General features: G+C 32.0%; 1 protein-coding gene across 1 annotated transcript; it reads right to left on the bottom strand.

Moving 5' to 3' along the window:
- Positions 1-10998: 10998 nt before the first annotated feature.
- On the bottom strand, positions 10999-12000 carry LOC149219169 (uncharacterized). The gene has a single exon (XM_089386727.1). The coding sequence runs from the start codon at positions 11998-12000 to the stop codon at positions 10999-11001; it is 1002 nt and encodes a 333-aa protein (XP_089242853.1).
- Positions 12001-12220: the final 220 nt, after the last annotated feature.

Below are 12220 nucleotides of genomic sequence, written 5' to 3'. Positions count from 1 at the left end.
CCAAGCTTTATAATGATTTTTAATTTTTTTTCTTTCCAAGGGGAATCCATAATAACACTAACAAAAACCCAAAAAAGAATCAACAAAATTTGAAGAGGGTTTGAAGATTTCCAACTCCATTTGTTGAATGGCCACTGACCCACTAGCTATGTCTGAACACCAAAGAATATCCGATGAGGATCAAAGCTCGACTCCAAATTTCCTTCTAATGATGGTCAAAAGGTTCGTTGCTACCTAGAGCTCAGTCTGTATCATAATCTATAGTCCCCTAAGGCAACTAAGAACCCTTGAAAACAAAGCCTATGCAACAATGTCCAAGGAGATAATGCCAAGCTTAGATACCTCGCTAAGACATGTCAATCTCTTTCATGAGGACTCTTAAAGCATTGCACACTTCCATGAACAAATTTGAGGAATTTTTTTCTCATACTATTGTCCTCTCTTGCAATATGTCCTAAAATGATGCATTCATCTAATATAATATCTTCCTTGGAGTGACGTCATACACTAAAATGATGCATTCAATCTAATATAATATCTTCCTTGGAGTGACGTCGTACCCTAAAATGATGCATTCATCTAATATAATATCTTCCTTGGAGTGACGTCGTACCCTAAAATGATGCATTCATGTAATATACTATCTTCCTTGGAGTGACGTTGTACCCTAAAATGATGCATATATTTAATGCGAGAAGGAGAAGAATGTGACTTGGGTGGGAAGGAGAGGGATGTGAGTTGACTGTGAAATGTCTAATCCCTTCCTCCAACTTAAGACTACATAGATTTACTACATTGCAATTTGAATTGCTCATTCATAAGCAAGTGCCAAATTAGGCCTTATGAGAGACCAAATAAAATTACTTCAATGCAATTTAAATTGCCCATTCATAACCAAGTGTCAAATTAAACTTTATAAGGAAGTTTCCAAAATAACCTTGTCATTGACCCAAAAAATCCCTTCTTTATTTTCAGTAATTTGACTAAGCGCCCTTTAACTTTCAAAGACTATAAATAACCCAACAACTCTCCCATACTTAAAATCCCCTCTTTATTTTCACTAATTTGATTAAGCGCCCTTTAACTTTCAAAGATTATAAATAACCTAACCACTCTCCCCATACTTTCAATTTATATTTTGATTATTTTTCATATTATAATTTAAAAATAAATTGCAATACTTTCCCATACTTTCAATTTATGTTTTGATTATTTTTCATATTATAATTTAAAAATAAATTGCCATACTTTCAATTTATATTTGAATTAATTTTCGAACCAACACAAATTTTAAGTGGAACTACATTGAGTTCTGATATGACCGAGAAATGCAGGAGGTGAAAGATTGATTTGAGAATAAATAGAAAGGTTAGTATGGATTTGCGTGGAGCTTACGAACTTAGAAAGTGTGAAAAGTGCAATAATTAGTTAATTTCTTTTCCATGGGAAAACAGGAGCGGGCCCCTAATAATTTGATATCAAGTACGCTTATCGTTATAAAGCTCTCACATTCTAAATCACTCACAGTGTTAGGACGTGCATTCAAAATTTCGAACATAAAATTTATGGTAAAATCCTAATAAATAATAAAAAATTAAGTTGACTCACATATATAAAAAAGTAATATCGGCAGGGCATATAAAGAAAACAATGTGTCTATGCTTTCACTCTTACTACATTTTTTTTTAATATTGGGTTGTAAACTTGTTTCTTTACCTCACGAGTTCTTAACCAAGTGTATATATTGATGGTATTTTATGTTTTAATATAAATGTATTTATTAAATTGTTATTTTAAATTAAAATTAGTTGGTTTGTATTACATAAAATATTTTATTAGTCATTGTTAAGGTAGGGCTATAGCAATCTATTTACCTATTAATCATTATTATTTTAGTAACATTTAATTTCGAAAAATAAATGTTTATGTTTCAATATTGTTAAATAAATTGTTTCTCGAATATTTTATTGGACCACAACTTGAAGGTCTTATTGTAGCATTTGTACAATAAAATTCCACGTGGATCACTGCCTCATAGATCTCCCCCCATTATTTCTATCTACAATTGCAATATCATGCCAAGATTTTAAGATATTTGTGCATTTATTCCTTATAAAAACCACCCAAAATTAAAATCTTTAAAAATAGTTCATACTCAAGGAAATAACATATTTACCATTAGTTACTACCACCATAATTGAATCAATTTCTTGCATAAAAATTGAATTGGAATAAGATGTAAATAAATATACTTACAAGGAGTTACTACCCGCCAATACAACTTGAGGAATCTTAATGATACATAATGTCTACTCCTAAATGGTAAGTAGTCATATGTGCCCCTAATAATGTATGGAAGAGGGTCTAATGATGGCCAAATTCTAGGTCTTGATGATGTCATGCACGCCAATGGTTCCAAGATTAAGACATAAACAACTCCCACACTCATTGTTAAATATATTTGCTACCTTGACTAAAGAACCAAAATTACAGATCTATATTAGGGATATTTTGGTGTTTTCAATATCCCATTGGGTGATATTGTTCCCAAGTTAGAGTTGCTCTTAATGCTTTGATATGTTGCCCAATTTTTAGCACTAATCGTTGCACTAGTTGCAGTTGATTTGAAAATTAATGCATGCAAATGAAGGAATTTGTGAAGCCTTGGCTCAGTTAAGGTCTAGTTATCATAAAAAGATAAAGTCTTGGTGTGTACATTTTAATTTTCATGGAAAAATGCATGCGAAGTGTCTAATCATCTATGTTTGAGTGGATGGTCATTTAAGAGCTAAAGGACTTTAGCACAAATTGAAAATTTGACAAGAGTTAGTAAAGTTTTTGTCAATCTAAAAAATCATATATTCAAGCCTTAGTGGGTTTCTTTCTAGATTTCAAATACACACCCATAACAAATTAAGGAGCATATGGTTTTTCCAAACTCAATGAAATGCACTTTCAATTTTCACAAATCCTCTTATCGAATCAATTTTCTTGATTGGTTTTGCTTAATATTATATGGTGTTCCTTGATATGGTGTTCCTTGATAAGAAATTACATTATTCATATTCCTTTAGTTCTAGAAGTCAACAAATTTCAAGGTCTAAACAAAACAATATACAAGGAGTGAAAAGTGATTAGATGATTACCAAGAATTAAACAAAATCAACAATCATGTCAATAATAAGATCCCTCCAACTCATCATCATATAACTCACCATCGGAAACCATCGAAACTAATAACATCATATAACTTACCATGGAACTGAACATCATATGGGCAAAGTAAGATTGCAATGTCATCCTAATGACATTAAAATACATGATTCTCTCGATATTGAATGTTTTGTGGAAAGATTATGTTATTGATTGTTTTAAAGTTTATGATGTGATAGCGTTCCATCCACAAACTATACATTGCATTGAGCTATTCAATATTATAATTGGAGTGAGAAGCGGAGAGAGACATAGTGTTGCAATTTAGCTTAATGCTACTCTCTTATCTAATATATAAATCATGATTGATATTTAAGGATCATTTAGGCATTTAATATCTTGGGTGTGGTTTTCATTTATATCCCATTCAATTTAGGTTTGAAAAGTTGGAAGTCGCCAAAGGTAGCCTATGACAATATCTCTGGTTGCAATTCTTTAAATTAAGGAAGAGCTCCTAGTTCAATCATAACTTCATAGTTCTCCATTTTCTAACATTGAATATAGCAAAATCACTTTATTTACTAGTCCCATGTGTTTGCCCTTGATTCACTTTGATGTTCTCACTCATTAAAATTTTCAACTCACAAGAAACATGGAATTGGTGGAGTTTGGTGCTGGTTTGTGGGCATGTTAGGTTGTTATTTTGTCACGAGTATCGTAACTTCAGACTACCAAACTCCCAAAGGAATCAAATATTTCAAGATGCAAAACACTTTTTGAGTGCAAATATTGAGGAAACGTTTGCACTTCGAGAAATTTGATTCCTCTCAACGCTAAGTAGATCCGAAGTTAAAATGGATCTATGTTGATTCTTAATTATATTATTTATATTTAAGTTAATCTCACATGTCTATACATAAAAATATTCTTATTTTTAAATTTTTAAATTTTTATATATATATATATATATATATAGTTAATGGTTATGAATCATTATTTTAATTTATATGGCCTTAATTTATAACCACTATTTATATTATATATATTTCACATTTTTATGTTTAATTTTATTTTTTACTTTTAATTATATGTTTATTAATTTAATTTATTAAGTTGTTATATGTTTATTAATTATATGTTTTGAAATATCATAGTTACGGATATGAATATTTTAATGTGATATGCATATTATGATTTTCCCAGGAAAAAAATTGAATTGAATTGATTTATTATTTTTTTACTCTATTAACTGAAGAAACATTATGTTTTATTATTATTATTTTTAGATTTAATGCTTCATTTTACAAACACTACAATGTTTTTCCATATTGGGCTGACATTTGAATGAGTATAGCCATTTACAAGCACTATAACATTTCTTTCATATTGAACTAACATTTAATGTTTATGCTCATTTAGCAAAACTACAACATTTCCCCATATTGGGATGTAGAGAAACCTCTTCACAAAATAAAACAAAGATTATTATGACTTCGCAAATGATGTATTGATTTTGATTTCACCATTTTTACATAATTTTATTTTAACTTTTTATCAAAAGAGTACTTATTAATGTGATTAATCATAAAAATTTTAAGTTTTTATGATTTTTATTTACTTTTTAATTTTTACAATCAATCTACTATTTATTTACTTTCATTCTCAATTTTTACATTTCGTAGGGACTAGCGATTTTATAATTTTGCTTTGTTTATTTTTTTTGTTATGTGGTTCATGGACCTCAAAGATCAGTGATCGCAACATCCACAGAATATTTGTACCAGATAGATCCACTCAAAGGGATCACTTCTTGTCGAATCAACCACCATAGCCTGACTCCCGAGAGTGTTAATAGAATTGAACCCATGACCTTTCAATAGAAATTGTGCTTTAACAACAAGAACTCAACTGGTTGAGCCAACCCTCGAGTCTGACTACCACTTTATACTATATTTACTTGTTTTTTAATTCAACTAAATCTATATGACCCATACCTAATATTATTATTTTGGTATTCAATTATGTCTATACTAACCATTCAAAAAATTCTTGTGCTTAGAGACACTCTACAACCTAGTATGGGGGAGATGTTCCCATTAGATAGTTAGTTTTTAAATTAAAATTAAAATTAAAATTAAAAAAATTAACTCTAGCTCAATTAAAATGAAAAGACATATAAAATATATTTAATGTTGTTGAAAAATGTAACTAGTGTTGGTCTTCATAATTATATTTGAGTCATGATGTAATGTATTTGTCAAAAGAAAGGAAAATAAATTTTATTGTAAAAGAAATTGACTTATTAAAGCATGGGTTTCATGCTTGGATCAATGGTTAATAGGTAAAAGTCTCCATTGCAGGCTTCTAGGGTTTATTTCAAGTGTTCTTGTCTGTGTCATAATGTAAAATACCCTTCTTGGGCTCCATTTATCAAGAAGGAAATTTATTTCAATGAAAAATAGGCCTTTTAGGTATCCTCCACTAAGTCGGCCTCAAAGAAGGACAAGTCGGCCTCAGGAAGGGAGTTCGACCATACACAAACAATATATAAAGGAATAAATTCAACCTCATTTGGAGCATCAACTCAAGAAGTACAATCTGCAGTTGTTGGAGGTAGAAAATGGGTGTGAAGTTCAAGGAAGAGGAAGAAAACCCTAGCGAAGAAGAAGGAAAGCTTTGTCAAGAAAAAGCAAGTCAAATTTCTGTCTCCTTGTCTCACATGTACGAAGTTGTGGGATTGTTGTTGGGCCGAAATTATGGAGAAGCTAGGGTTCAAAATTTTGGATTGTTGCTGGCCTGATATTCTAGAGTAGTTGGAGGTTGAAATTATGGGTTGTTGCTGAGCTATAGCTGCTGGACAGAAGAGATTACTAAAGTTTTCTAAATCATGTTGGAAGGCTAACTTGGTGGAAGGGTAAGGTTTTTTGGTCAGGTGTAAGGTCTTGGTCCATCTAAATTTGATTAGTGGAAGAATTTGACTGGGTTTTCCCCTAGAGAGGGGTTTTAGCCCTGGTTGAGTGCCTACATATGGTGTTGTTGATCTTCATGGTTTTTATTTGATGATTTCTTGATGAAAAGAAAATAAAAGAAGATATTAAGAATACAAGAATAACACAATTAATTATCAACATAAGAAAATATTTATATCTTTCTATTTTCTAACATGGTATCAGAGCTAAGGTGAAGAAGGAAGGGAAAAGGTAGCTTGAAGGTCTATTGAAAGAAGGGTTAAGGAGGTTCAAGGAACACAAGAAAGATCATTAAGGAAAGGATCATCTATATCAAGTGAAGGAGATATTATAAATTCTATGGCAATGATGAAGACAAAAAATAATCTAGAAGGAGCCTGCAACTACATGACATGGAAGAAAAGGATGGATCTTATTCTTGCAAAGCATAAAGTTTGGATGTTGTTCAAGGAAAAGTGAAGAAACCTAAAAATTATGCAGGAAATAAGAAATTCGGGGAAACCAACATCTTGGCCATGAATATGATAGTAGATGGAGTGAAGGACAATCTAATCCCATACAGATACAATATAGATTATGCTTAAGAAATGTATGAAGCCCTCTCCAATTTATTTACCATCAAGAACATTGGTCAAACAGACAGCCTCAAGAATGAACTAAGGACAATAAAGATGAAAAAAGATGATACTATATCATCATATTTTGCAAGGATATCTAGAATAAGAGATGAACTCTAAGCGATTGATGAAATTGTACCAGAGAAATAACTCATGATTATTGCACTACTATGTCTACCAAAATCATGGAGCTCTTTTGCATTAGCGATCAACAGTTGGAAAGTTACTCCTACCTTTGAAAAAATGTGGAATGCATGTAGTTAAGAATAAGATCACATCTCATTAGTAAGTAACAAGAAGGAGGATGAAGAAGACAACACTTCAAATGCCTACTATGCTCATTGTAAGAAGAAGGGATCATACAAGAAATTCAAAGAAACAAAGAAGAAGGTTGATCTATCAAAGATTGAATGATACGATTATCATAAGATGGGACACTACAAAAGTCAATGTCATGAAGATCTAAGGAATAAGAAGAAAGAAAGAGAACATGCAAATGTTGTCGATGAAACTCCACCTATGAAGAACGAGACTAAAGAATCCAAAGTCAAAGACTTATACTATTGAGTCTTCTCTCACATATCCTTGTAAGTCTGTTATTCTAAGTTTTGTAATGTTTTATGTTTTGATTTGTAGAATTCATAGGTCTAATATGTCTTGTTAGAAATTCTTGAAGTTGTTTTGATAAGTTGTAGGTATCCCTCAGAAATATTGGATTAAGGGGGAATCTTCACCATTTTACCAAAATATAAGTATGTTTTTCTATGTTTTATCTTTCATGATTGGTTTCCTTCTCATATCGAGATTTTCTTGTATTGTATACTAATAGAATTTTATATATATTTTTCTTGTGTAGGTTTTAACCCTGTATAGAAATTACCTGCATACGAATTCTAAAAACAAAAAATAAACAATGGTGAGAGCACAAAACATAAAACAGATATACACAGAGATTTCCCCCTGGATCTCAAAACCAGGACTACCAGATTGATTTTTCATTATATTCCTTTCAATGTTACAATACATATATATACATGTCGAAGCATCCATAAACCTCAATCCATTAACCCTGGATTAGAACATAACCATAGTTCCCTTGACCAGATCTACAAAATACCATGGGTAGAAAACCATCATGCCCAAAACCATGTGCGAAAAACACACACAAAACCATTGGTAGGTCTGCCCACCTAATATAGGGTCCAATTTTTTTTTTTACTCGAGGCGCTGCCCTAAACCCCATAAAGGGGGTCTATTGACCCCCCCCCCCCCACCCACCCAAAACCCACCCACTGTGCCTGCGCGTGGGGATAGTCGTGGAAATAATATAACACACACCCAACAATTTGGTTAGGAAAGCTTGCAGAATACAAAAAAGTTATGGAGGAAACTTCAAAGGATAGACTTGAAGCATGGAATAAGTTCTGTTGCAAAGGAAGCCCTTCAAAAATTGATGTCCTAAAAAGTTTGTTAAAGAAAAAATCGAGGTATGTCACATATTACAATATGTGTTACAAGTATTTATTTAAACAAAAGGTATGCTCATTTTTCTTTTGAAATTTGCGTTATCTTAATAACTCTCTTATGTGTAAGGTTTTGAATCATAAATATTTTTGTTAGGGTGATTAATCATTATATTCAATCTACACTTGTTATATTGTCTCTTGTCATTTAATCATTCTTTTGAAACCATAACCCTTAGGGTTCACTATAAAACCCTAGCCTCTTAATGCTAAGGGTACACCAATGTTGATTATGAAACCCTATTCCTCTTAGGATTTGCTGATAAAGTCTAGAACATATGATGAAATATGGACATTATTTTGATGTTTAGGTTTTTGGTAATGTCATGGTTAAAAACCTAGTCCTTTAGGGTTTGTTATTAATGTCTAAATGAAAACCTATATTTTTAGGGTTTGGTGAATTAGGGTTTATGAACAAAACCCTTGTAATAACTGAAGTAAGATCCTAGGAATGAAACACTAGGTGTATATTTTTCCATATGTTCAAAACCCTATCCTAGTCAAATTTGTTGTATATTTAACTTTGATGTATTGATGTTTTTGTCTTGGGTTTACCTAATAGGCATGGATATTGATATGATATGTGAGTGCTTGATAATGAAGCCCTATATATGTATATGCAAGTATATTATCTTGATAATTGATGAAATCTAGGGTACATAACAATACCCTATTAGAGTCTGACATGTAAATTCTAAAAGCATATTGTTGAAACCTTAGATGAATAGTACTATGATTGGATTTTTATCTAAATCTTTGTGTCTCAAAGATGAGTTTAGGGTTTATGACAAAATCCTAGCATGACGTTGAATTCCAGTATATAAAATATGTGACCCTTGTCAATGATGAACCTAACTAGGTTTAGGTATTTGATGTCTAAAGCTTGAATGTTTTGATGCTTACATTGTAATGACAAGATTTTGATATAGTTGACTTCATGCTTCTGTATATTTGTATTTGGTTGTACTTGATATTAAATTTTTGCAGGTACATAATCTTCAAGATGTTGATGATGTTCATAATGATGAGCATGATAAAGGAAGCTATAAAAATGATGATGATAAAGTTCACCTTGATGCCATGAGTAAGAAATAAAGCATTGAAAGGATGAAGTTTCTCTTATATTATAAAAGAAGGAAGTTGTTGATCTCCTTAAGTTGAGAAGGAGAATTGTTAGAAGAAAGGGTATATCTCCACAGTTAAGAGGGGGGGCATATTATGATAGTCATAATGAACACCTTTAGTTTGATTGGCTTCATATTATTCAAATGTAGGTCAGATTTGAATCACAGGTGATGCATGGCGGCTAGTATGGTGTAGGGTGTGTAAATTACGAAACGCCATCGACGGGACTGCAAGTTTGGATATGATGGTCTGACCCAGAAGTGGTGGAGCTTCTTCAACTTCAACTTATATAAAAACTTAAAATTATAATTAATATAAAAAACCTAAAATCTTAATATTATTATCCAATTTCAAGGTCACACCGAGCCAGACACTAAATTGGTGTATGAGACCCTCTTGTTTGTGGGACAAGGGACCAGACACCAAATTGGTGTATGAGACCCTCTTGTTTGTGGGACAAGGGACCCACCTCCATGTAGTGAATTAACTGCTAAGTCTATGAAGGCATACATACTCTACCCCCTCTAGTTTTGAACTTGTGACCTATTGAAAGGAAACACATGCTCTTAACCACTAGGCCCATTCGAGTTGTATTATAAATCTAACACATGCTCTTAATATAAAAAAACTAAAATTATAATTATAAATCTATCCTATGTTATTAATAATGTTATTATATTTTTGTCACCTCATTAAATTATGGTATTAATAATATTATAATGTTCTTAATATTAAAATATTAATTTAAGTCTATTTGCGTATATCAACCATTTTTACCAATATAATTGTGCTAGTTGAAATATCCACCATGAAAAAATCATATTTACGACTAAGTATGTTAAAAAATTGATTAGAAAATAAAATCTAATCAAATAAAATATACAAAATGTACATTTCAATTCAAGCTTTTAAAAAAGTAAAATTATGTTTTATTAAAATAAAACAATTTCTTATATTTTCAATATAATAATATAATAAACCAAATGATATCATATATATGAAACAATAATTTCAATTCAGGATTTTAAAAAACTAAAATTGTGTTTTATTAAAATAAAACAATTTCTTATATTTACAATATAATATAATATTTAAACCAAATAATATTATAAATATGAAACAATAATAATAATAATAATAGGTGGATCTAATCCCCTAATATACAACATTTTAATATAATATTTGAACAAAATAATATTATAAATATGAAACAATAATGGTAATAGATAGATCTAATACCCTAATATACAACATTATTCTCTTCATTTATAGGACATACCACAACTCACATTGTCCTTGTTTTTTTCCACTGGAAAAATCTGTAATTTTTCATTAATATATAGAAAAATTACATATTGTAGATGTTGTAGCATATGCTATAACTGAGTCACCACGGACTGCCACAAAATTTTGTACTAATATTTGTCTAGATACACCACGCAGGGCGATCTGTCATAATTTTCATTGTAAATTTCCTTTCTTTTATGCCTGTATAAGTCTGTATAAGAGCCACGCAGGGCCTGTTCAGAATATGTAACTATATATATAAGCCTATATACATTACAAAAATTTTAATGTTTTTACAGTATTTAGCAAAATAACAGCGAAAATTCAGGGACTAATGTCCCTCTGATATTGCTGGTCTATGTATGGCCGATGAAAATAGCGGTATTCATCTGTCCCCCTTTGCTCATGTATCAACCACTCTCCTCTGGGTAATGCCATGGCCTCCTTGGATAGTTGGTCAACACTGCAGTTATGCTCCCTGTAGATATGTTTGCAAGAGATATTGTTAAATTCAGCCTTGAACATATTAACTTCATTCAAAATGTTACTGAGTGTGTGTATGTGACATGCAGTAATGCCATTGAACCAGTCTATGATGATCTTTGAGTCCCCAAAGATGTTTAAATTGATGCAATGATGCCCCAGAGAGAAATGAAGTAAATGACGGAGGGTAATGAGTTCCGCAAAGTTATTTGTTCCCTCTCCTAATCCCATCTTGACCTTGTAGAAATGTTGTTCATTAATGTATAAAAAGAAACCTCCCCCACAGCCCCGCTGATTTGCAGCGCCATCAAAGAATGCCCAAGGGGTGCTTTTGTCAATGATTGGCGGGGCATGTGTTCTGCGTTCTCTGGGTGGCGGTGGGTCAGGCAGTTCGTTATATGCAGAGATTATACCCGCCACGATGTGAGGCCAGTTCGCTGGTCTGTTTTCAAATATGTAACGATTGCGGGCCAGCCAGGTGTACCAACTGACAATCAGAGGAAGGGACTGTAATTTTGATCCCTTATGTCGAGTAGACCAGTCATCCCAGGCAGTACCAAGGTTGATGCCTGCCCACTGCCCAGTAAATCGAATAGAGAGTGATAAATCTTTCCAAAGAGAGTGAATGGTGTTGCAATGCAGGAAAAGGTGCTCGGTCGATTCAGATGCACATTTGCATAATATACACCATGTTGGGCTGGAAAAGGATCTGTGAAGGAGGTGATCCCCCGTGGGTACTTTATCTCTGAGGATGCACCAGAAGAATAATCTGATGTGCGGCGGTGCAGTGAGTTTCCATATGTTTCTCCACCAGCTTGTAACCTGTTCAGGTCTTTTGTACATTGTCCTTGTTATTTGAATATAGTTTGGATCTTTAGAGCAATTTGTATACACTATTAATGTTAATTTCAACATAATCGTATCTGATCACATTCACTCCATTTAACCTTTTCCGTGAATGAAAGGGTAGTAAAGTGGAAAATAACTATTTAAAAAATGTTTTAATTAATTTTAATTTTGTTTAGAAATTCAGATTGATTTTTCTTAAGATTTATATAAAACA

Source organism: Pinus tabuliformis, chromosome Q (genome assembly GCF_031772625.1).
Source record: "Pinus tabuliformis cultivar Carrire ecotype Pingquan chromosome Q, CPIR1, whole genome shotgun sequence".
In the NCBI taxonomy this organism is placed as follows: Eukaryota; Viridiplantae; Streptophyta; class Pinopsida; order Pinales; family Pinaceae; genus Pinus; species Pinus tabuliformis.
The sequence above is the reverse complement of the archived record's forward strand: the minus strand, read 5'-3'. Positions and strand labels throughout refer to the sequence as shown.

What these genes read in the sequence shown, in the direction of transcription:
- LOC149219169 (XM_089386727.1), bottom strand. Translation starts at nt 12,000, where the DNA reads ATGTACAAAAGACCTGAACAGGTTACAAGCTGGTGGAGAAACATATGG.